We start from the raw sequence: 26,198 nt of genomic DNA, 5'->3' as shown, positions 1-26,198 counted from the left end.
AGAGGGGAAGCTCAGCTGGGGGATGACACGAGGGGCTGGCAAGGGGATAGAAAATCCAGAGTAAAGGGGAGATTCCTGTCAGCTCATGGATCTGGGGGATATGGACCTCCCTCCCTCCCGACCTCTGAGTTATTTGGATGCTGAGAATGAGCTTTGCTGGCTGACACAGCAGCCCTGCCAAAGGCTTTTTTCAGGCAAGGCTTTGCAAGTTGGAAACTTCTTGAATGTCATTTGTGGGATGGGCTCTTTGGGGGGTTAGTGGGACTTTGGCTTTCTGTTGTTGCTGCCTTTTTAAAAATAACCCCATAATCAGTGATAGGAAGACATTTCAATATCTGCATATCAGATGAGAGGTCTATGAATTAAGAACTTTACAGGTTATTTACTGGTTTGTGTAGCCATGAACTTTCTGTGCCACGTGTCAGGGAGAGAAAATAATTTAACCCCAGCCTTGCTCTGAATGTCTCAGTTTCCTTGGGGTTTATACTCTAGGCTGAGTCACAAAACTTGAGCTCTTCACATATAAATTCCTTTTAGTGTAATAAAATATGCTCTCAGGTATAGAGTGGGACTTTTGGGGGCTAAGAGTTGGTCTCCATGTGGGTCCCTTCCAACTCTTATTCTGTGATTCGTATCCATTGTAGGACTTTATTTTGATTATTTTTCCCCTCCATGAGAGGTTTTGCACCCCAGAAGCTGCAGTTTTTCTCTCTCTCCACGCCTTGGGAAATCTGCTGTTGATCTGACCGGGTTTGTGCTTGATGGATTTTATTAACCCCAGGAAATTTGGGGCCTTTCCGTGCCCGGGCAGGGAGGTTTGGGCTGTCCTGGCAGCGCATCCCTCTTTGCTGCTGCTGCTGCTGCGCTGCAGCCCGACCTGCTGGGCACTGGCGATCATTGCAAGCCCCATCCTCCCCTCCCAGCACCGCAGCAAAACCAACCTCCTGCCAAAGAACTTCTCGCTTTCCACTCGGTTTTGAACATAAGTGGCATTTTTAGTGGACCATTAATTTGCTTTACTACATGTAATTAGCAAAAACTGGATACTGAGTGGAGAAAATTAGGCTTGGAGCGGCTTCACTTGTCAGGCAGCCAAGACCTGTTTGGGTCGACGTTTCTAAAACAATGATAAATCGGCTCCTCCTGCCTGCGGGGAGGTCCCTCCCTTTGCTTTTGACCCTTTAGCCGAGAGGGAGACCCGTCCCGCTGGTAAAACACGGTTTAAGCAGAGCCGGGTCCTGCTCTCCCCGTGCCCTTGTCAGCCTCCTGAGCCAGGCATGAAGTTCTTTTCCTTCTGTGCATGTTTTTCCACATCTAAAAATACCCATTTATTAAGCAGAATAAACGCTTTGAGATCTCTGTATAAAGAGTTTTTGTAGTTTGTTGTTTCTAAGCCTGGGGAGGGAGGACGGACGTGGATGTTTCACAGCGAGGTGAAGTTGAAAATAGGAGATTTTTTAAGGCAAATATAATATTATCCAGGCCCTGGCACTCTGAGGAAATCAGTATTGTGAGTGAGGAAGGTGTAGGAAAATCTGCATCCCCCAATCCCTCAGCTTTTCTTGTATCAATCACAGGGGTTTAACCACACAGATCCAAACAGGCGCTTGGGAGCTGACAAAGCCTTTGAGGCATTCAAAAAAAAAAAAAAAAGAAAAAAAAAGAAACACATCATGCATTTTCGAGCACATAAATGTGTTTAAAAAGGTATATAATTTATAATAGCAATGTTGACAGAGCTTTAACTACATTACAAGAGAGAAACTATAATATATTTACATGTGAGTGGTACTTACTGTGTGGGTGCCTCTCTGTTGATGTGTTTCCGTGGGATTCTCCATCATTCCAGAGAGTGATTGTAGGAAGGGACATTAAACCAGAGTATTGATAATACTTTTACAGCTCTGCTTTGGGAAATGCATTACTGCTAAATTAGTCCCTGAAAATCTAGAGATATTAACACTGTCAAGCATGAAGGCAGATGGGATTTGGATCAGAGACCTTTATTTGTAGTGTGATACTGAGGAGTCATTACTTGAAAGCAGGAACTTTGTTTCCTTGACTATTAACTGGAGTTGGGGATTTTCCTTCCTCTTTGGCACGAACAAGCTCATCATAAAAGTGTAAATGGAACTCGCCTGGTATTGATTTTTCTTATGCTCTAAAAAGATGCTTAATGAAACTCTGGGTACCTGGATAAAGACCTTCACTGAATGCAAACTAAGCTTAATTGCAGTTCCCTTAACAAGCTACTGGAGATAATTTTTTTTTTTTTTTTTGCTACAGGGCCTTTTCACCTATTTAAATAGTTTTTCTTCCTGTGTGTGCCTGAATGTTTTAATTCAGCTTTTTTTTTTTTTTCCTTTTCTTCCCCCCAAGCCCCTCCTGACCCCATGAGAGGCAACTGCAGCTCAGAGACAGGAAAACTTCTCTACCAGTTTGTGTGTGGAAAAACATTTTCATCTTGGGGGAACTTGATTTTTGAGATTATAGTAAGAGGTTTTAGTCTTAAAAAGCAGTAACTGTCCCTCTCCTGCTGCTGCAGAGGGGACATGGAGGAATGTTCTGACTCTGCACAGCTGAATTACAGCACAAGGAGAACCTGAACTGAGGATTTCCTGGTATTTGTCCCAAGACTTGTCACCTGCCAGATCCTGCAGCTCAGCCAGGGCAGTGATAGGACTTCTATTTTTACTCTCCAGTGTTGCTGCCCTAAATCAAATAGGAGGGGAAAGTTCAGGTTATTCCCAGAGACCAGGGTTGGTGCTCTGAGGTTGTGGAGAAGAAGCAACAGTGTGTTCCCTGAGCACAGAACCACAGAATGGTTTGGGTTGGGAGGAACCTAAACCCACCCAGTGCCACCCATGGACAGGAACACCTTCCCTAGACCAGGTTGGCCCAGCCACAGTTTCTCTGGGCACCTGTGCCAGGGGAGCCCCTGGGTGAGGTTGAAGCCCAGGAAGCTTCTGGTTCTTCCCCTTGGAGTCAGTCCATGCTCCAGGGAATGTTGCTGAGGTTTGGAGCAGGAAGATGGAGCAGCCCTGCGTCAGGTGCAGAGTAATTATTTGCTGGGGTTCTGTGCCTCTTTGGTTTTTATTCCCTGTGTTTTCATTAAAAGCTAATGAGTTTTTTCTTCATCAGAACAATAGCTTGGCCCCTGACAAGTTGGTGGTTGTTTTTTCTGCTTGGCCTCAACCAGCTGTTGCTGCTCCATAAACTTTATGGAGAAGTGGATTTAAAGCACGAGAAGTTCTCCTAATGCAAATCCAAATGGGAAAGCAACAGGAGTAGTTTGAAGCAGCAGAGTTTTAGTTGATTTTTCTTTTGTTACTCAAGCAATAGGTGGTGTTTGAAAATATTGTTAATGCTGAATAGAACAAACCACCTTTGTTTGTGCAGTGGCAGCTCACACAGTCCCGAGTCCTGCCGTGCTTGGAACGATCCCTGAACGTGGAGACTTTTATATTGGATTATTTTATAGCTGAGGTATATTTGGGTGGATTATGGGATCCTGCATGAACATGTGACACCCTCCACAGTTTCTCCTCCTGCACAGGGATAGGAAAGAGCACATTTACAGCACCAACCCCCCTGTGATATTTCATATCTGGGAATTGCTCTGCCAGAGCAGAGACCTGTGGCTCGAGGGTTGATGTGTGGAGCAGCTTCTCCTGCTGTGAACACCCAAGACTTGCTCTTGCAAGGAATATTTCCTGGCTGGGGCACTTGGCCTTGCTCCAGGTGGTTTGGTGCAGCCCCGCTCCGGTGCCGGTGCCGGAGCCGCTCCCTGTGCCGGAGCCGCTCCCTGTGCCAGTCAGAAACCAGGAACAGGCTGCTCGTTATCACCATAATCCTGCACCTGGATCTCGTTAGAAGGGACCACCTGTTACCTCTGGGCTGCTCTGGAAAAAATGGGCTTAGTGCAACGTGCTTGGGCTGGAAGGAAATGTTCTTTCTAAGGGGCTGAACGGGCTCGTGGAAGGTACCTCATCACACTGGGGTGTTCCCACCCCAAGGCCCAGCATGGAGAGGTTCCTCCTTGGAATGAGCTCCATGTTTTCCTTTGGTAGCAGCTTTTTATTAAAGCCTTTTTATAGGAGGAAAACAAGGAAGAGACATCCCCTTGTCACCCAGAGCTGAGCAAAGGGCTTGGCCAAGGTTGGGTGGTCAGTGGAGCACTGAGGAATGTGCTCGGCTTCCCAGAGTCTGCTCAGCTGAGCAGGGGTTTGTCTCTGCTTTTTAACCTCTGATTGGTTATTTTTTATTTCATGGAGATGCCTGCATGAATTTTGGTTTCTTGTAGCATAGAGGAACGTGCTTTGCTTGGTTTTCATGGCTGAGAATCAATCCATGGGTGGATGATTCCTGTAGCCCTATCTCTGCTGGGGTGTGATGCCATGGGAGGGATCAGACAAGGAGGGGTCCATCAGGAGGGATCAGAGCCTGCCCTTTTGGGCCAGGGACCTTCAGCTCTATCCTTGGCATGAGAAATTAGCAATGCAGATGCTGCATGATGGCACCTCCCCAAAGTGGCAAAGTTATTTTCTGAATTTCCTCTTTCTCTGGAGTCTGATGTTCCACCCTGAGGCTGCTGGAAGCAAGTGAGAAAGGATTTTATTGCTTCTTGGGCTCTTCCCCTGTCAGGAAAGTTGTAATGGCTTCAAGGGTGGATTGCCAAGGACCCCCTTGTGTTGTGTCACTGACCCCCAAAGGCCTTGGGTAAATCCCAAAGTCAAATCTTCCATCAGATTTTCAAGAGCTTTGGGCTTTTAATCTGCACAAGCCTCTCACAGTGTCTGGCACTCCGTGTGATTTGTGTTTTAATGAGCTGATCTGTGGGAGGACAATCTTGTGCATTATGTTCTGCACAGCCAGATTGTTCCTTTGGATGAAGAACTGGAAGTTTGCTGGGAAAATGTGCCCTTGATTTCAGAAGCCTTGGGGGCCTCTGAGAGCTTCATGCAAGGGAAAGTTGCAACCCGAGTTGTTAAGAATAAAACACATCTAAAATATCGTGTCATGTCTTTCTGTAGCATCTCCACTGTGGGTCTTGGAGGGAGGAGGAGAGTTGGAACCTCCCTGGTGCCTTTTCATCAGTGCTTGATTTAAACTCCTCTGTTTGCTGAGATAGAACTTGGGTTTGGTGTTTGAGCACAATTACCATCAGCTGCAAACTCACCTTTCTTGCTGTTTGGTGAGTGTTGAATGAAGGAACAGGTGCCTTTACCTCTGTTATCAGCAGGCTGGGCTCTGTGTATTCAGGAAATAGAAGCTTCAGAGACCCTTTTTTCACTCTTTACTGTGAGTGGTATTTTCCTTTCCAGCCTGTGTTTGATTTATATTAAAATCTGACACCGACATCTGTCACTGGAGTGACAGATAAAATCCAGAAAATTCAGAATCAGCTGCAAATTCCCCAGCAAAAATTCCATGCCCCAGCAGGTGTGGGGATGTAACAGCTCCACACCCAGTGTGGGGTTTGCCAGTTTGTGACTCCCTGGCACAGGAGTCCATCTTTTTATCCCTCTCACTCTGCACTGAAGGTACTTTCTGCATGTCCAGCAGGAGAGTTTTTGCAGCAGGAATATCCTGCCTTGGCCCTAATGCTGAATCTGGCCTTAAATCCCTTAAACCCCACAGAAGTGTTTGGGGGTTTGTAGAGAACTTCAGTGGGAATCAGGAGGAAACACAATGAAGGCAATAATGTTTGGGCTTAAAAATGTGTCCTCTTCACAAAAATCAGGCTCTGCTTCTCTTTCTAGGAGAGGATCCACATGGACAGGACAGTTCTGATGAAAATCAGAGCTGGAGTTTGGCCCCTTCCATGACATGTCCAGTTCAATCAGATTTCCAGGATGAGGGTAAGTCACTGATGATTCTTGAAGTTCTTTGAGTGAAGAAGGTGGAAAGCTGAGTGTGATCTCTCCTGACTTCCTTGTCTTGCGTCTGTCTCATAATGCAGGAGGTGGGTTTGGGTTTTTGGTGGCTGGTACCTGCTTTGTCAATGCCTATGGAATGGTGTGACCATCCTGAATCTGATATTGCTGAAGTTCAAATGTGTTTCCTGATCATCTCAGTTGGAGTTGGGTGGTTTATTTTGAATTTTCAACAGTGATGGAAAAACTTTTTTGGGAACTTCAAGTGCTTGGGAATTTGGGGTTGCTTCTTCCTGCTCCCAGCTGAGCTGGCGGGAGGAGCTGGATCCAGAGCCAAGACACTTCCAAGGAATGAATGTCAGATGAGGGTTTGCTGGGCAAAGAGATGCTGCAATGTCTGTATTTTGAAGCCCACAGAGCTGAGGTGGTTCTGATCTTCCCAGGGGGTTATCTCTGGGCCCTAATGAAGATCTGCCTGCCTTGGTCTCAGATTTCCAGTCTCACACTCTCCATGGATTTTGTTTCCTCCTTCTCTTTCACTTTCCTTGCACTTTCCCCCCTCTCTGCCTCATCCTTCCTCTGTCATTTTCTGCTTCCATCCCTCCTCCACCAATTTCCTCTTTCCTGTCTACTCCCACTAGGAGGAATCAATAACCATCAGTCAGGAATACAAAGAAATGAGGATTTATTTGGGGTGAGGCCCTAAGAGCTCTTGGGCACCAAAGTTGGCTTCTTCACGTTGATTTATGCCACAAAACAACCCAATCTTGTTTTAGAATGATCAGAGACAAGGTTGGCCTGAGAGTTGGAATTTCCAGCATGGAAACAGGTGTGGAGTTTGGGGTTGGTTTTAAACAATCCACATGCTCAGAGGGAATGGACTTACCTGGAGTGTGGGCAGAGAAGGTGTGACAAGGACAACGGGTGTTGCCCTAAATGGGACATCAAAGGGTGCTGAAGACCTCGAGCTTGGTCTCACCAGGCTTGATGAAGCCTTGGGGTTTCTCCTGGGGTGTTTATTGAGCTTGTCCAAGGAGGTATTTGCTTTGCTGACTCTGAGTGGTGGTTTCTGGCAGCTCCTGGGGCAGAGTCTGACGTAACCCTTGCAGGGTTTGCAAACACTTGGCACCAGGGGAAGGTTCCAGATGAAATGCCAGGCCTCATGGAAGGATGCCCAGCTGGGCAAATGGCAGGGAGGTGGATACCAGAGAAAAGTTACATCCTACAAAGGAAAAAAAAAAGAAGGAAAAGAGGTGGAGTGGAGAGCAGCTCCATTAAAATGAGGTGTTAGTTCTTGGAAAAGGGTAAGAGCCCTGAATACCAACAGGTCACGTTGTGTGTCTTTGCTCTGGAGGAAAGTTGAGCAATTTTGGCTGATTGGATGCAGGAAGTTGGGAGTCTGAAACAGGAATATTCTGAGGGGAAAAAGAGTGGGCACAGGATTTTGGAAGCTTTTCTTTGCCTTGTCATGTTTGTAGGGGTGTCATCAGAATGAATTTTTTAGGTGTTTGCCAGGAGGGTGGATGTGGATCAGGCCTGTGATTTCCTCTGGATTTTTGAATATCTCTGACTTAGAGATTTTTTTCCTTATTTGAAGGATTTCTTTTCCTTTCTTATTTTCTTTGCTTCCTTATTTTGCTACAGAGGGCACAACAATTTTTCTTTTTTTTTTTAAATGAATATAAATTCACCTCAGAGTTGAAATCATTACTCTGAGAAGGGGATTATCCTACAGGGCACATCAACCAGCCTTGATTTTGGAACGAGAACATCCTTGTGGGAAAAGTAGAAAACACTTAAGATTCCACAAAGTGATTTTCATCACGATCAGAACCTGATTTCTCTGAGTGTGCAAACCTTCAGTTTTCCTTTTTTATGGCCCTTTTTGCTTCCCCCTTCTCTTCTCTGACATCAGCTCAGTTGGTTAAAACTTGGTTTTAATAATGCCAAGGTCATGGGTTCAACCCCCTCTGTGGGCCATTGACTTAAGAGTTGGACTTGATCCTGTGGGTCCCTTCCAACTCAGAATAGTCTGGGATTCTGGGATTCTCCATTCAGCCACCAGGTCCCTGCTCCTCCTGTGAGCTGGGACAGAGATGCTGATGGAGCCTCAGGGTGCTGCTGTCCCACCATCAGTGATGGAAAGTGGCTCCTCAGGTGGCTTGACATGGGCTGATCCATCTTACCTAAAGCCAGAGGAATAAATTGGCCTGTTGTAGGAACATCCTTATCATTCCTGTGGCCTTTTTTCCACCCCTGTTTTGCCTCAGCAAGAGGTTGTGTCCTTCAGTGCAAACCCACTGGGATGTTCAGTGCTGCTTCTCCAGGATTTCCCAACTTTATTAGCTCGAGGTTTAATCCAAGCAGGTCTCTGAGTGGGATGATGTTCACAAAAATCTGGAGAGTTTGGAGGCAGGCAAAGCCACCAGTGTTAATTCTGATCAGGCTCTGAACTTCTTGTGGGATTCAGGGAACCTTCCAAGTTGTCAGTGATGGAAAGTGGCTCCTCAGGTGGCTTGACATGGGTTGATCCATCTTACCTAAAGCCAGAGGAATAAATTGGCCTGTTATAGGAACATCCTTATCATTCCTGTGGCCTTTTTTCCACCCCTGTTTTGCCTCAGCAAGAGGTTGTGTCCTTCAGTGCAAACCCACTGGGATGTTCAGTGCTGCTTCTCCAGGATTTCCCAACTTTATTAGTTCGAGGTTTAATCCAAGCAGGTCTCTGAGTGGGATGATGTTCACAAAAAACTGGGGAGTTTGGAGGCAGGCAAAGCCACCAGTGTTAATTCTGATCAGGCTCTGAACTTCTTGTGGGATTCAGGGAACCTTCCCAGTTGTCTCCGGAGGGAGCAGGAGGGATGGAGAGGGTTGGGGATGGTTTTACTCAATGAGCCATGGCCCAGCTCCGCGGGCTCGTCCCTAATGAGTGATTAGGAAGCCAATGTTTGCACAGCGCTGGGAGGCTGCGAAGCACCGGGGAAGTGCCGAGCGCTGCGATAATGATCAGTATTTCTTAGGAGACACTTCCCAGACTGCTGAAAGACCTGGCAAAAAATGGGTTTGTGTTACAAACTGAGCAATGCCTTAATTTGCCTGTGTTTGCTCATTTAGTTTTACTGAAGCCTGAGGTGCCAATGTCCTGAGGGGCAGGAATTCAGCTGCAAGGGGGTGGATTTACATTCGAAATAAGGGAGAAATTCCTCCCTGGGAGGGTGGGCAGGCCCTGGCACAGGTTGGGCAGAGAAGTTGTGGCTGTTCCATCCCTGGGAGTGTCCCAGGCCAGGTTGGACAGGGCTTGGAGCACCCTGGGCTGGTGGGAGGTGTCCCTGCCCATGGCAGGGGTGGGATCCTTAAGTTCCCTTCCATCCCAAACCATTCTGGAATCCTGTGATTCCCTGGAGTTGGAGGATGTTCTAGGCTGGGTTTAGAACCAGAGACCTCAGAGCCCCTTCCAGTGCCCAAAGGGGCTCCAGGAGAGCTGGAGAGGGACAAGGGATGGAGGGACAGGACACAGGGAATGGCTTCCCACTGCCAGAGGGCAGGGCTGGATGGGATATTGGGAAGGAATTGCTGGCTGGGAGGGTGGGCAGGCCCTGGCACAGGTGCCCAGAGAAGCTGTGACTGCCCCATCCCTGGGAGTGTCCAAGGCCAGGCTGGACTGGGCTTGGAGCACCCTGGGCTGGTGGGAGGTGTCCCTGCCCATGGCAGGGGGTGGCACTGGGTGGGCTTTAGTCTCCTTTCCTACCCAAACCATTCTGGGGTTCTATAAACTGTGCATCTCAATATTTGGCTCCTCCAGGAGTTGCTTGGACAGTTTGGGTTTCCCTGGGACGTGTCTGAGGTCCTGCAGAGCAGCTGATCCTGCTCCAGGATCTACTCTTGTCCCAGGCAGATCCCACGGAGCTGAGGGGGCTCCTGTCCCCCCCACCTGCCTGTCAACATCACAACAGCCTAAAACCCAATAAATTTTATTTTATATTGCCCAGATATCTGTTAGCACGTGGAAAGGAGCATAACTCTCCCTGACAGGAACTTGCTTTACAGGCTCTGTTAGGAAAGGTCTCTGGGGGTGAGAAATCTTGCCTTGACTTCCAAGATTTTTCCATTATGTCAGCAGGGAATTTTGGCCAAACATACTTAGAGCTCATTCACATCTGTGAATGGGGGTTTTTGGGGGTTTGTTTTTAATATTTAAATTCTGAGTGTCATAGAAATCAAATCCTTCAGTAAGAATTCCCTGTGCTTTATAGAAATGTGCAAAAAGCAGCACTGGGGGGGGGTGTCTGTGGGTACCAGAGGGGCTTCTGGGGGTGTCTGTGGGAACCAGAGGGGCTTCTGGGGGTGTCTGTGGGAACCAGAGGGGCTTCTGGGGGTGTCTCTGGGTACCAGAGGGGCTTCTGGGGGTGTCTGTGGGTACCAGAGGGGCTTCTGGGGATGTCTGTGGGTACCAGAGGGGCTTCTGGGGATGTCTGTGGGTACCAGAGGGGCTTCTGGGGGTGTCTGTGGGTACCAGAGGGGCTTCTGGGGGTGTCTGTGGGTACCAGAGAGGCTTCTGAGGGTGTCTGTGGGAACCAGAGGGGTTTCTGGGGGTGTCTCTGCGTACCAGAGAGGCTTCTGGGGATGTCTATGGGTACATGAGGGGCTTCTGGGGAGGTCTGGGATTACCAGAGGGGCTTCTGGGGATGTCTGTGGGTACATGAGGGGCTTCTGGGGATGTCTAGGAGTACCAGAGGGGCTTCTGGGGAGGTCTGGGATTACCAGAGGGGCTTCTGGGGATGTCTGGAAGTACCAGAGGGGCTTCTGGGGATGTCTGGGGGTACATAGGACATTTCTGGGGTGTTCAGTGGGTACTAGGGGGGTGTCTGTGAGTACATGAAAGATTTCTTAGGGGGCTTCAGTGCTTACCTGGGAGGGGTCTCGGGGGGGTTTGGTGGGTGTTGGGGGGAAGTCAGTGGGTACATGGGAAGGTCTCTGGGGGCTGTCAGTGGGTGTTTCGGGGGCTGTCAGTGGGTGTTTCGGGGGGGCTGTCAGTGGGTGTTTCGGGGGGGCTGTCAGTGGGTGTTTTGGGGGGGCTGTCAGTGGGTGTTTCGGGGGCTGTCAGTGGGTGTTTCGGGGGGCTGTCAGTGGGTGTTTAGGGGGGCTGTCAGTGGGTGTTCCGGGGGGCTGTCAGTGGGTGTTTAGGGGGGCTGTCAGTGGGTGTTTAGGGGGCTGTCAGTGGGTGTTTCGGGGGGGCTGTCAGTGGGTGTTTCGGGGGGGCTGTCGGTGTTTAGGGGGCTGTCAGTGGGTGTTTTGGGGGCTGTCAGTGGGTGTTTAGGGGGCTGTCAGTGGGTGTTTAGGGGGGCTGTCAGTGGGTGTTTCGGGGGGCTTTCAGTGGGTGTTTAAGGGGCGGTCGCTGCCGGGGCGCGGCGGCAGCTCCGAAGTTCCGAGTTCTGCAGCGCCCTCGTGTGGCCCCGCGCGGTGCCGCACCCGCTCCCTGCGCTCCTGGAACCCGCGGGGGAGCCTCCACTTTCCCTTCTTTTATTAAAAAAACCCATCTCAAACAACCCAACCCAACGCCCCAAACCCCAGTCCGGCCTTCAGACCAGGTATTGCTGAGAATTTCCCCTTCCCACTGTGAGAGCTGCAGCAAAACCCTCGTGTTGCTGGAGGAGCATCAGATTTGGCCTTTTCCACCCCAAAAGTGGGAAATGTGGTTTTTTTCCTCCCCTGATGTCCCACCCTGGGATAAAGAGGGGTGGTGAAGCACTAGGGGAGCAGTGCTGGAGGGGGCAGCAGGACCTTAAGGCTCTCAACCTGTGCTGGTCCCTGAAGGAGCCACTCACCAAACCATCAGGTTTAATAGAAAAGTGCACAAAATAAAATGCAGACTCAGAACCTGTTTCAAAAATGCTGAGTATCATCAAGTTTGATGTCTGTATAGCTCAGACCCCAAATGCCCACAGAGGAGTGGAAATGCCTCTTTTGCTGGAGTTGAAAGCTTTACATTTTTCTTTTAAATACCATTAGAAGCAATTAGTGCTGCCTCCCCAATGTCCAGAAATGGCTTTTGTTGCTTTTAACTGGCTTATTATAAACTTGCTGTTGATGGACTTTCAAACCTTATGAAACAGCACAGAAAACATTCAGGGAAGGGGGGTCTGTGACCAGTGAGATGCTGGTGAAGAGGAGAAACCTTCATCTTTTCTGTTTCCTTGCTGGTCTTTGGGCATGGTCCAAACAAGCCCAGGGAGTGAGAGGTTAAACCCACGGAGCAGTTACTTCTCCTCGTTCCTTCTCGTGACCAGGAGCAGGTTTGACCAGTTCAACCTGAGTTTGCCAAGGGGAGGAGATCGGGCACAGATCCACATCTAAGAAAACAACATGTTTTCCAAACAGCACCTACTTCTCCTGCTTCCAAAACACACCAACTGCTGCTGTGTGACACTTTAAAGGCAATCAGCCTCCCTTAAAGCTCCAGAGTTTGGGGGCTCTGATTTATTTTTGGGATGGAAATACACCATAACATCAGGGTTTTCAAGCTCTGTGTGATAATGGTTCTGGTATCATGTAAATAAGTTCCTGGAATGGTTCTTGGGCTGGGCAGAAGGTTTTGGGCCATATTTTTTACAGAGTAATTCTGGTCACCTCTATATTCAGGATTATTTGTTTGTGGTGGAGAAGAGGAGGGGAGGTTGCTTGCAGGGTGCTGGAAATAGGTGAATAAATTACCCAGGAGATCTTTGGAGAGAACAAGCAGCAGTGACAGTAACACCACCAAGGTTTCCAGCCCTCATTTAAAACAACCCCCCAACCCAAAGTGGCTTCATGGTCTCATTTGGGATTTTACAGATGCAGCAAATTGAGGAATTGCTGCAGAAATCCCAACTTGTGGCTGCAGATTCCACCAGGCTGGTCCTGACTGGAGCCCACTGAGCCTGTAGGTTTGTGGGTGCCCATTTAGAGCTCTAAGTTGTTTCTCCTCAAAGCAAAGACATTGGTCTGAGAGGCTGTTCCTGTGCTAAGGGTGTCTGTGGGATCACAAGTGTTTCCCTGCTGTCTCACCTCCTCCTTTATCTTCCCCTGTAGCCCATAAAAGCAGTTTTTCTTTATAAAATATTGAGACAACACAGGGGCACTGAGTGAGGGGAGAACCAGAGGGTGAGTCCTGGCTGATACTCTGCCCTGCCAGCCCAGATCTCTGAGGAACATCATCTCTGGTACCTCCCTAGCCCTTTTTGGGACATAATCCTGACCCAAACCAGATCAGACCCCCAAATATTTCAGTCCAGCCTATCCCTTAAGCCCCCACATCAAAGTGAGATGCATTTCATGGTGGTTGCCTTTAACTAAGGACTGTCAACCTCACAACTCAGTGCTGGGTTTAAACCATGAGTTGCTTTCACCCAAAAGAACATGTTTGTGATTCGGTCTTTGGGTGTTTCAAGCTTTGGTTTGTGGTTTGGAAAGAGGTTTCTGCCCAGCCATGGTGATGGTTGGTTGCTTTTTAAGCTGAGGTTCTCAAGTCATTCCTTGATGGCAAGAGCTCATAAGAAAAACAAAAATGTTATGAAACATGTGGTGTAAAATCTCAGCAGTTCAGTGGGGCCCCAGCCAGGAGTTATAATTGAAATCGCTTAGAAGTGAGAGAAAAGCCAATAACTTATTAATGCAGCTTTTCTAAAGCAAAACTGCTGCCTCTCTGGCTGTTTGCCGACAGGGGAAAAGAATAATTAAAGTTTCTTTGGATTGTTTTGCCAGCGCAGGATCCGAGGGGGAGATTTATTTTCCCTACCTGGAGGACAGACTTTAACGACAAGGTGTGAGTTGGATTCTTCAGTGAGCGGCTTAACAACAGCAAATTTGTGTGAAAACAGGGAGGGTTGGCTTATGATCTGCTTGGGAATTAATTGCAGAGGAGGATGCTCCTAGCCTGGAGAAGAGGAGGCTCAGAGGTGACCTCAGCACTGTCTGGAACTGCCTGAAGGGAAGTTCTGGCCAGGTGGGGGTTGGTCTCTTCTCCCAGGCACTCAGCAATAGGACAAGGGGGCACGATGGGCTCAAGCTCTGCCAGGGGAAAATGAAGTTGGAGATGAGAAAGAAATTCTTTACAGAGAGAGTGCTCAGGGATTGGAATGGGCTGCCCAGAGAGGGGGTGGATTCCCCATCCCTGGAGGTTTTTCAGCTGAGCTTGGCCGTGGCACTGAGTGCCATGATCTGGTAAAGGGACTGGAGTCGGACCAAGGGTTGGACTTGATGATCTCGGAGGGCTTTTCCAACCCAATCCATTCTATGATTCTGTGGATGTGGCACTGAGTGAGAATCCACCATGTCTTGATCCAACCCCACTGTGATCACCAGCCCAGGACACTGAGTGTCCTGGGCTGGTGATCACAGTAGGGTTGGATCAAGGGTTGGACTTGATGATCTTGGAGGTCTTTTCCAATCCATGCCCTGGGCTGGTGATCACAGTGGGGTTGGATCAAGGGTTGGACTTGATGATCTTGGAGGTCTTTTCCAATCCATGCCCTGGGCTGGTGATCACAGTGGGGTTGGATCAAGGGTTGGACTTGATGATCTTGGAGGTCTTTTCCAACCCAATTGATTCTATGATTTTATGATTCCAGCGGGAATGGGGCTGTGGGGGCATGGCCTGGGTGGTGTGGCTGCCACAAGGGCCAGGATGGAGCTTCCTTGGGTCTTCCCCACATCAAACATGCATAAATTATCAAGTTACTCTTGTCTGGAGGGCTGGGATAACTCCTGCCCCTGCCTCCTCAAAGCCTTTTTATTCATGAGGATGGAAATCTGAGGGATAAACACTTTGTGTCTCTGTGTTCTCCCCAGCAGAGGGATGGACATGCAGGGAATGCAAGTTGAAGGGTTGGGGTGGAACAACTTCTCTTCTGCTCTTTTATGCAATTAAAGTGACTCCAGTGTCCTCAACTAACAGGCATCAGGGTCTCTTGGTACCCACCTGCACAGGGTTTTCTCCCCAGGTGGGATTTTCAGAGGGTGGGATGCTCAGGAGTGGTGGTTGAGCAACATGGCACAGGAGATGCCAATTTTGGATCATCCAGTTGGTGCCCTGTGACTGTGCAGATGCCCAGAGCCCCTGGCTGGCATCAAGGACCTCTCTGGACTTGGGAAAGGGGATTTCACCCTAAACAAAGTGCCAGGGGTTGAGTGGACTTGGACTGGTGGTGACGGGTTACAGCAAATCTGGGGTGGTTGTTCTTTCGCTGAATGAGATGAAATAATTGGGGGGTTCTGTGTCCATTCTTCAATGGGAACAAGGGCAAGAGGTGGTTCTGCACTTGAAATTTGTGGGGTTCTAGCAAAGATTTGGGGTTTTTCTTTTTCCTAATTGAGTTTTGAGTGTACTGAGGTCCTTAGAGGAGGAGGGGAAGGAGACTCTTCCTCTGTTTAAGTGCCAAGGTGGCTTATCTGAAACCAGGGTGAACTTCTCTTCCTTCCTCTGTGGGACACATTTGTGTGACATCTCAAGGCCAGAAAGGCCAAGGACACAAGTGCTTTCCCCAAGTTCTGGGACATGTGCCCACAGAACCTCCAGCCCTCCTCTCTTGAGACAGAGAGACCAAACTCCTTCCAAATGAAGGCAACATCATCCCCCAGACACTCTCAGAATTTGCTCACCTGAGTGGATCTGCTCATGAGAATAACGATGATTGTACCCATATCTTGCAGATCAACCTGGAAACACTAACAAATCCTGAAATACCAACTTCCCAGCTGAGAGAAATGGTCTGGACAGCAATAAAAGCCCCTGCCATATCTCCATTAACACATGCTAAACCACTGCTGACTTCATTCTGACTTAAGCATGTGCTTAAACGTGTGTTTCAACATGAGCCACGGGGAATACATTAAATTATTACTCAGGTTATGTAGTGCTGAAAATCACTGTGTGCAAAAATAAAGCCACTGTCCTGAAGAATTTAATTTAAAGGCTGGTTATAATAAATCCTGAAGTGAAATGCACTGAAGGACAACTGGAGGGAAGAAAAGGCCTCTTTTTCTTTTTTTTTTTTTCTTTGTGTTTAAAGGGGAAATGAAAGCAATGTAAGGAGTCAGGTATAACTTTATTCAACAAGCTTCTCCCTTGAGCTCTTGCACTTGCTGGTGGGTTTACTCAAGCAAAGAGTCTCCACCAGATGTTCTGTCACTGTCATTTTGCACCCAGGCATTTGGTGGGGGTGTGTTTTAGAGAGTAGCTTTGTTCAAGGCTTTCAGGTGATGAACTACTTCTCAAAACAAGTTAAACTTTTATTGTTTAACTCTGGGAGAGATGTGGCAGGTGGAAGGGATTGGGTGTCCAGATTGATTTGGGGTGGGTGTTGAAGGGTGGCTGGAGGTGGGTGGTGGGGGCAGAGCTGGTGGGTTCGGGCAGACACTGGGACTTTTTTCCCCCAGTGTCACAGGCAGAGCAGCTGAAACAATCAGCATCATCCTTCACCCTGATAATGCCTTCTCACCAACTAATAGCTCCTTGTTCATCAAGGAAACGGATGTGTGTGGAGGTGACACGCTCTCCACCCGCTGCTCTTTGTTCTGGGGTCCTCCAGCCTGATTGTATCAGCTCCAGCACTGACAAATGTCCCCCCAAACTTTAACACCCTGTAAAATTGAGTTATGGGGGTTTAAGGGTAGACTCCTCTGGCTGAAGGTTGATTGTCTCCAAGAGATAAAGGAATCAGTACTCAACAATAACAAAATCTTTGCCATAGGATAATGCCTGTTATTGAGCTCACAGCTCTCTTTATTTGGTTACGAAGCTTCACCCCTATTTTTTTTCCTGCACTCACAGCACAAAGTGGGAGCTGCTGCTTGAAATTGCTGAATTGCTGCTGTTCCTCTCTCCACCCTCACCCTGAGCTTGAACAAATGCTCTGGCAGACAGATCAGTTCCTTAAAACCTCCCATCACCCAGGGCTCTGTCTCTGCAGCCACAGTTTTTGGCTGAGTTGCCCTCCCAGTGGCACCTTCTCAGCAATGAAGTTGTTGGTGCTTGGGCAGCTTTGGGAGGGAGAAGCCTTGTCTTTCTTGCCTGGGCAATCCCAAAGAGCTTGTTAGGCCAATCAAAGAGATGCAGGGGAGAGACCTGACCTGGTTTTACACTAAGATTCATCCACTGGAGTGGGGGAAATAAATCTCATTGAGCTGCAGCTGCTGCAGAGTTCAAGTAGCTTCACTCAGGTCCAGTGAAGACTCATGGTATGGTTTGGGTTGGAAGGGACCTTGAAGATCATCCAGTTCCAATCCCTTGCCATGGGCAGGGACACTTTCCACTTAGAGAGAAGCATCTCAAAGCCCTGGAGCCCCAACCACATTGCTGAGGTTCCCTGGCCAAAGAACTATTTTGCATTCAGGAATAAAACTTGGCCATCTGCTGTAAAGGAAGGTGGTCTGGCATTGCCTTGCAGAGGATCAAGACATTAACAAAGAGGATGGAATTTGGGGGAGAAATCAGAAGTTTATTTTAGCTTTAAACTGATGGTTTCTGGGGCAGAGGCGTCGCGGCTGAGACAGTCTCATGTTGAGGGCAACAAGAGCCTGCCAAGAGATGCCTCAGAGGGGCACTGGGGGAAGTCACAAAATCCAAGGGAGGACAAAATTTAGTGGAGTGAAGCTCCGTGTAGTCTCTGAACTCCTTCCAAACCCGGGAAGCACTTTGCTGTTCCTGATAAACACCTGATGCATGAGGTGTGTGGAGAGGACGGGGGTGATAGGGATGAGCTTCCCTGGAAGGTTTGGGGCAGGCAGGGGGTTGGTGTCAATCCCTGTAAATACGTGTAGGGGGGTGTTCTCCACCCCCTCCAACTTGTATCTCTGCCTCCCCCACTTTTCACTGCCTAAAAAGACAGAGCTCTGTTGTCCCCCAAAGGCTGTGGCATCAGCAGGAGGGGCTTTGGCTCAGTGGGGCTTTCACGTGTACCCTGATTCCTGCTTCCTTAAACGTCATTTATATCCTTAAGCTTCAAAGCAGAGCTGATTAGTGCAGGCAGCTGTGGGCTGCAGGCTGAGCTCAGAGATCCTCTGACCTCGGGGGGGAAATGGTTTCCATCCTGTTCCTGTGCACACCCTTCATGTGGTCAGTGTATTAGGTGTGATTTGCCAAGAGTTTGGGCCAGCTCCAGCCTTGGGGTGTAGGATCATTGTTGTTGATGTTGGAAGGAGCCTCCTGTCATCCTTGCTCCTTCCTCTCAGTGTCAGAGCTCCCTCTGTGCAACCAGTTCATTTCTGAGATCCTCAGTCCCATCCCAAATTTTATTTCCTCCCCTTTTACTCCCTGTCTGTCCCTGGTGCTGATGCATCACTTTACTCTCATCACTCTGCTTTGCTCTTTAGCAGGATGAATCTCATCTTATTATTCCAACCATTTTCCTAACCTCCCCATGTCCCCCACTATTATTTCCTCTGCTTTCACTTGGTATTTGCATTACCACCTAATTTAGTATCTTCCTGCTCATTGAATTAATGGACTGTTTACTCTCCTTAGATAAAATGGGGACTAATACCCTGCAGAACCCCAACACAGACGCTTCTCCCCACGTGACAAAAAGCCATTTATCAGCAGCTTTTGTCTGCGGCCCTTGGGCCAATTTTCAGTGTGTGACGATTGCTTCTCTCCAAGCTGAGGGAAATTAATTTTTTTTCCCTGAGATTTGCTGTGGCACCACATCAAACGCTCAGTAAAGTCTCCAGATATATTGCACCTTCCACATTCCCCTTCGTCTGCTAATTCCGTGCCTTGATCACCGGGGCTGCCCGTGTGTGCCTGAGGTCATTCTCTCCTCACAAACCCAAAGGTTGCTTGTTGCTAAGAAAGCAATTATTGCTGAGGTGCTCCTAAAGTCATTTAGTCTCTTTTTGATTGTGTGGGTTTTTTTTTTTTTTTTGTTTTTAGACCTCTTATTTTACGAGCTTGACATTAGAATTGCCAGAGCGTTTTTCACCTTCACCTTGGTGTTGTACCTTTAAACTTTGGTGTCAACCTTTGTTTATTGTCCTCTCTGCATTTCTGACTCCTCCAGTATGAAGGGAAGAGCAGTGGTTTGGTAAACTTGGGAGCTTTGTTGTTGTAATTCCTCTAAGATTCCACACAAATTGGGTTGGTGGGAAGGAAAACACAACCTGAGAAGTACAAAATGACAAGTGGGGGTTTGTCTCCCCCTGTCCATGCTCTGCTCGTGGCTACCTGAGTGATCCCCACAGCCCTCAAGGAACAGGACAAGCCTTTGACACCCTCAAGTTGGAGCAGCATCTCCCAAGTGAGCGAGGAATCTTCTCTGCCAACTCCCAGCTGTGTTTGTCACCTGGTGGACATCAGGGTGGTGACACTGCTCTTAACGTGGGTTTGCACTTTGCTTTCTGCCAAGGTTGATTTGGATTTGCTCTATTTTTGTCCCTAGGTAGAAATTCCAGGTCTGCTTTGAGTGTCTTCCTAGATCAGCTCCATCAGCTTCAATTATTTTGTTGAGGGGAGGAAAAAAAAAATCTTATTTTAAATCAAGGGAAAATTCTGTGTCACTTCTCCCACCCAGTTTAAGAGAAATCTAGTTGGAAAAAACCCAAACAAGCATAACCTTTTCTTTTCAGATGCAATCAGAATAAGTTGATCACAAACACTTTAACCTTTAAGGTTATAAAAGGTCTTGCAAAGCCACTCTTAATTTGTTTAATTAAAAAACCAACAGAAAAGTCAAGCAAGAAGGCTGAAAAACACACAGGCTTTGCTCTGGCAAACTAAGCAGCCCCACCAAGGGGAAGTAAGGCCAGACAGGATCGGGATTTGAATATTCTCTTTTTCTTTGATATGCAAACCTGATCAAAGAACTCTGGGAGGAGGAGGAGGAGGAGGAGGAGGAGGACAATAGTGCAGACCCTGGTGCCTTTCTGCTTTGGTTCCTTGGTTTGATCCTGCCATATCTGGGGTAGGCTTAGAGACGGGGACAAGCCTTGTTTTCCTGCCCTCCCCCTTGGCCTTCCCGTTCACCCCCTGGGTCAGGGGCCAGCAGGGAGCTGAGCTGGCAGTGCCAGGGGCAGGGCACAAGCCCTGGGGTTGCAGGAGCTGCCATAAACCGGCGCTGTCTGCGCTGCCTACAAAGCCTCCATCCCTCCTGGGTACCCCAGGATGCAAAGTCTGTGGGTTCAGGCTTGGGGCAGGTGGTGGGATTTGCTCCTTTAATCTTCAGTGTCTATTTATTACAGTGGAGCTCCAGGGCATCTGAGCATGGCCTTTCTCGCCAAGAGACCATAACAAATGGCTGTGCTGCCTGTACCACAGAGCCGAGCCTGGTGCTCCACCTATCTGTGTGATCCGGAGCTGGCTCCTCCAGCCCCGCTCCTGCTTTTGTTGTGCTGCTCCCAAAGCCCAGCCAGGGGAGCCAGGAAGGGATTTGAATGCCAAGAGCAGCTCCGGTTGAGTGTCCACACCTGCCCTCCCCTCCCTTCCCTCGGCTCATTTTTCAGGGGGGGAGATGCTCACCTTGGGGATGAGAAAATGCTCTGCCCCAGGCCACGGGACCATGACTTAGAGTCACCCTTTTCCCTTTGTTTACTCTTAGGTATTGAAGCCTTTCGCAATTGCTAATTATTTTTCAATTGCCCAAGACAAATGAGAAGGTTATGGAGGTGCCATTTCTCAGTGACCCTGCCTGTCAATGGCTGGGACTCTTTATTAATGTTGAAGCTGGTTTTGTTAGATTTTTCTTGTTGCTTTTAAAGAATAAGAGGGAGAGAGGCTTAAATTACCTCTGTAATTCAAGTTTTCTCTGTCTCTCAGAAATTAGCAGGTTAATGGCACTGCTGGGGAGTTCCAGCCTCTCCTTGCACTTCATTTTATTTTTAAGGGAAAAACTGTCCTCACATTGGTTGGGGATCCACAGTAAACCTCAGCTTCATACAAGAAAGTGCAACAGTCTTGTCCTGGTCACCTGGAATACAATTTAATTATTTTTGCAGTGATATTTTGTGGCAATGCCCCACTTTCAAAGTTTTGTGTGAAGTTACAGCTCTGAAGAGCTTGTAGTTTGAGCAGGGAAACCAATAAGGTAAAGGATAATGTGGGGGTGATGTTGGAGGAGAGTGATCTGACTCCAGCACAGCAGCTTTAGAGGTGATTCAGCCCCAGCACTCTCAAACTTTCCATTGTATTTTGGGAAGGGGAATTGGGGGATGGAAACCCAGCAGTGTGATGTGCATGTGAGTCTTGGCTTTGCCACACTGACTCTGTTGAAGCTGGAATTGCCATTTAACTGAAAACATTGATTTTTTTGGCACTGGAGTGACCTTGGCTCTCTGGTGAGGGGCTCTTTGCTTGGCTTTGGAGGACGAGGGGTCTGCAGGGCCACACAGACCCCAATTCTTTGTGCTTATGTTCCCAGTTGCTCTGGAGTCACAGCAAACATTGGCTTTGTCTCCATGTCAGAGTTTCTGTTCCCTGGCAGCTTTTAATCCACAGGTACAAACAGCCCAGGCTTCCCTGTGGTTTGGGGTGTCCCTGTGGGGAGTTCTGAGGCCGCTCCCTGAACTCAGGGGTGGTTCTGAACTCAGAGGTGGTTCTGAACTCAGAGGTGGTTCTGAACTCAGAGGTGGTTCTGAACTTAGGGGTGGTTCTGAACTCAGGGCTGGTTCTGAACTCAGAGGTGGTTCTGAACTCAGGGGTGGTTCTGAACTCAGGGCTGGTTCTGAACTCAGGGCTGGTTCTGAACTCAGGGGTGGTTCTGAACTCAGGGCTGGTTCTGAACTCAGAGGTGGTTCTGAACTCAGAGGTGGTTCTGAACTCAGGGGTGGTTCTGAACTCAGAGGTGGTTCTGAACTCAGAGGTGGTTCTGAACTCAGGGGTGGTTCTGAACTCAGAGGTGGTTCTGAACTCAGGGCTGGTTCTGAACTCAGGGCTGGTTCTGAACTCAGAGGTGGTTCTGAACTCAGGGGTGGTTCGGAACTCAGAGGTGGTTCTGAACTCAGGGCTGGTTCTGAACTCAGAGGTGGTTCTGAACTCAGAGGTGGTTCTGAACTCAGGGCTGGTTCTGAACTCAGGGCTGGTTCTGAACTCAGAGGTGGTTCTGAACTCAGGGGTGGTTCTGAACTCAGAGGTGGTTCTGAACTCAGGGCTGGTTCTGAACTCAGGGCTGGTTCTGAACTCCCAGTGCAGCCTCCGTGCCCTTCCACAGGGCACAGCTCTTGGCAGCTTTTTGTGGAGCTGAATTTCCTGGCTCCTGGTGAATGGGGAAGCTTGAAAAAACCCCTTTGCTTTTCATCATGAGATGTATTTTGCAGCCTTGTCTCCAGGCAGCTCCCAACCCAAAGGGCATCACCGAACGCGCCGGCAACCAAACAGCAACTGGGGGGAGGGAACAGGAGGACAGAGGAAGATGGAAAACCTCCTATACAATAATTAGAATAAAATTGGGGTATCAAGAATACAGAGGTCAGCTTCTGTTCACACCAATATGGCTTTCACCTTGTAGAGAAAGGCCTGCACCAGGTAATTAGGTCAAGTCAATGATTATATATCTTTAAGCGGAGTGGAAGGGACTGTAATTGTGATGAAATTTGTTTGAAGAGGGAAAGCATGGGGAATTTTGTTTAAAGGTAACGAGTTCAAAGGGTAAATGAAGTTCAAGGTTCAGTTCCTGTTCACTCCTAACAAAAAAACCCCACACAACAACACCCACGCACACCAAGCAGCCAATATTTCTATCAGACGAGTTGCTTTATCTTTTGGGGAAGGGAATGGGATCATATCCCTGTAGGAAAACTGGAATTAAACCACTGACAGCTCTTTAATGGGGCTTTTTTTCTTTAGGAGCCAACAGAAGGGTAAACCTTGTGTAATGGGTTTTTTTCCTAGTTGGTTTATTCTTCCCTTCGGAGCACACTGCACATGCAGCCACCTTGTATGTAAATCAGGGACACCCTAAAAGGGCCTTGCCTGTGATATGCAAATCCCCACTTTGTTTATGAGAACTTTACAAGGGAAGGGAAGGCAGCTGGGCCATGGACAGTGGGGAAAACTGCCCATCTTGGGGGATTTAATAGGATTTTGGCTCCCCATAAATGTTTTTGGTGGAAGAAAGATGTGTTCCCATTCATGGTTCTGAAATGCTCTGTGTTTGTCCTGGTAAATCCACGACTTCTGTTGATGCTCAGGGTGCTCTGGTGTGATGGAAGGAACGGAGTGGGTTTCCCAGTAGCTGGGAAGTGCTTGGGGTGTCCTTGAGCATGGGAGAAAAGGGCACAAGGAAAAATAGTTGTGGCTGCCGGTGGATGTTTTTAAGTCACATGTGTAGGTGTGGAAAGGTGGGATAATAATTATGATAAAGCTCAGGATCCCTGGGCTCCTCCTCACAGCATCGTTATGTGGTCTTGGAATTTGGGCCAACATCTGGATCCAAAGGGTTTGGAACAGGTGCTTGGAGGTGGCTCTGCAGGAGAATTTGGCAGTGCTTGTTGTGTACTGTGGAAACAAGGAGAGGTTCATGGTGGTGGTGGTTGGGCTGTTTTTCTCACGTGGGTGTTGAGCTTTGCTGCTTTGTCTCTATTGGCTTAATTGTGTGACAGGAGTACCAAATAATGGCATTTGACCTCATCTTGAAGTAAAGTGCAGAAGTTTAGTGGTGCCCTCATCTGACAGGAAGAAGCAGCTCCCCAGGAAAGCTCTAAATTGGGTAGAGACAAGGGGCAGCCCCCAAATGTCTTGACTTGGTCAGTAAAGGTTGCTGTGAACTCAGTCTGTGATCCAACTGGCCTGGCTGCTGGGCCTGGCTTTGGGGACACCACAGGGCAGGAGGACACGGGGACACTGCTCCCCATGGCATGAGCAGCACCCATGGGCTGGTGACCAGCGCCAGGATTGAGGAGTGGGGGGAAGAAAGGCTGAGCTTCACCTCTGCTGAACCCGAGCTGCAAATATTTGCACCCAGGCAAAATTTCGTAGAAGTTCAAGGCACAACATTACAACAATATTAATGACCTCGAGGGGCATGAAAAGTTCAGAGTTCGCCTCCTGTTTACACCAGCGATCCTTTTCTCCCTTTTCCTATAACACCCCTCCTGTCTTGGGTCTAAATTCGATGCCATCGCCGCCGTTAAGATGTTCTGTGACATTTCAATCTGTTTGAGTTTATTTTTCTGCGGTGGGGGCGGCGGGGAGGGAAGAAAACCCAGCGGATAATAGAGGGCGATGGGTGGGTGTCGGGGCGAGCTGAGGGGGGGGGAACAGGGTGCTCCCTCCAACAGTTCAAGGTTCACTCTTTGTTCACACGCCATAAAAACTCTTCAGTTATCAGGTATTTAAACCCAAATCAGCAGTTCCATATCCGTAACCCGAGCCGAGTGCTGCTGGCTCTAATGGCCGCTCGGGCCTGGCGTTCGCAGCCAGTTGGGTGACACTCGATTTGTACTCGCTGACGGGAACAGATGGGTGTTCATTGTCAGAGCCCGCCTGTATGCAAATGTGAACGGAGTTTCACCCGCGCCCGCGCCTGACCCGACCACGCACAGGCATTTACCCGGCGCGCTCAGCCGGGGGGCGGCCGAGCCCCATAAAAAATGGCACTCGGATGGTACCAGCGGCAGGTCAAGTTTACCATCCGTCTTTCCGCCGGGCCCGAGATGGCAACACAGTTATTTAGTTTCAGTGTTGATGTTGGTTGCAATAAACTCCATCATTTCACCTGTTTATGAACCCAACCTCGTACGGGTTTCTCGGCGGGGGGGAAAAAAAAAAAGAAAGAAAGAGGCTGCTCGTCGTTGCTGTCGGTCCTGCTCATGGTGGGGTCGCTTTGCTCTTTTATTTCATCCCCAAATCTTCATCTTTACTTTCTCTTTCCTCCCCGCCCTTCGGATTTTTGAGGGGTTTGTTTCGTTCAAGCCGCCTGTGCCGAAATGTTTTTTTTTTTTTTTATTATTTAAAAATTGAGAAAAATGATAATTGATGCCAGGATAAACAAGCGGCGTTTTAGGCGCCGGGTAAGGGGTTTGCATGTACATAGGCGGTGCACAATCTCTAATAAATCTCACCATTTAAATGTGCAACCCTTCATTAGAGTGAAAATATGAACAGCTGTAATCGCACATTTACGCCGGTGACAGAGAAAAATCTCGTTACAGTTGTAATTTTTCATGCTGATGAAGAACTGGGAGCAGGTTCGAACACTGAGTCTGTAACTGGGTGGAATTTTATTCCTCCAGCCCCTCTCTCCCCCCATCCCTCTCCCCCCCTGCCGCCTCTCCCCAGCCACATCCAGTAGTGTAGCAAATTAGCGTCTTTTGCTCACAGCAATGCTCCGTTTTTATATTATTCTCCAGCTCATCAGAAAAGTAGATTTCTCATGCCAATTGTAGAGCCCTCTTGGCTGTCGGCTCCTACGGGACTGACCCCCCAAACTGTGCTTAGGATGAATGGTTGCACGTCCCCAGGACATCTGTTCTTCAAGGGATGCTGTGAGCCGGAGTCTGGAACTGATATAAAAGAAACACTCACTACAAATATAGTAAAAGCTCCTCGCTGCAGTAAATCTTATTTCTTGCAACTTGGCTTCCAGCAAGCGCCCGGCACATCGTGGCAGAGGAGGGGGGGCTGAGAGAGCAAATGCTTTTTATTTTATTTTTTTTATTTTTTTTTTTTTCGGTGGAAATGTCCATTTTGTACAACCAGAGCCTTGAAATGCAGGAGCTGGAACTTGAAGCATCTTGAAATCTTCCTGTCTTGTTTTTATAGTTTATTGTTCCTTCCGTGGGAAAAAAACAAAACAACCAAACAAGCCCAAAACAGAACTTATATATATATATAAATATATTTTTAGGCAGTTGAGCCTCTGCTCAAATCACCATGAATAGAAATGAATGGCCAGAATTCGAGCTGGTATTTGTCCAGTCCACACTTGTCATAACTGACAGGGATGATGAAAATAAGGCACTTTGTCCACAGCGAGAAATTGAGGGCTCCTGAAATGGTTTTATTCCCTCGTTTTTAGTCATTGAAAAGTGGGGGGATCATTAATTTCCCGTCCTGGACTGAGGAACAGCTTTGAACACAGGGATGGTTTGGGATATACGTCTGTAACACAAACACCCCCTCGTGCTCGTGGTCGGATTGTTGCCTTTTGACCCAATATTCTTCCCTTCATATGCCGAGGTCTTTATTAAACCATTACTTAAACATCACTGGGTCACGGGCAAAACTCTCCACGAACTCAGAATAATTACTAAATAAAGCTGAATAAAGACTTGAGGATTTGGCCCATTCTTTGTGACCTTGAAATTGCTCTCCGAGGAAATCCTGGCAGGTAAAGAGAATTGGATTTATATTCTGAT

General features: G+C 48.2%; 1 protein-coding gene across 3 annotated transcripts in view; it reads left to right on the top strand.

Annotated features, from left to right (window-relative positions):
• Positions 1-26,198, top strand: part of SKAP1 (src kinase associated phosphoprotein 1) — a 174,603-nt gene that overhangs the window by 30,232 nt on the left and 118,173 nt on the right. For all 3 annotated transcript variants that reach the window (XM_071577413.1, XM_071577410.1, XM_071577412.1), the window contains exon 4: positions 5,763-5,861. In XM_071577413.1, the coding sequence (XP_071433514.1) occupies positions 5,763-5,861 (99 nt within the window). The remainder of the gene's footprint in view (positions 1-5,762; positions 5,862-26,198) is intronic.

This window comes from Pithys albifrons, chromosome 25, assembly GCF_047495875.1.
Source record: "Pithys albifrons albifrons isolate INPA30051 chromosome 25, PitAlb_v1, whole genome shotgun sequence".
NCBI lineage: Eukaryota > Metazoa > Chordata > Aves > Passeriformes > Thamnophilidae > Pithys > Pithys albifrons.
Note: the sequence above shows the minus strand (reverse complement) of the source record. Positions and strands in the feature narration are given on the sequence as shown.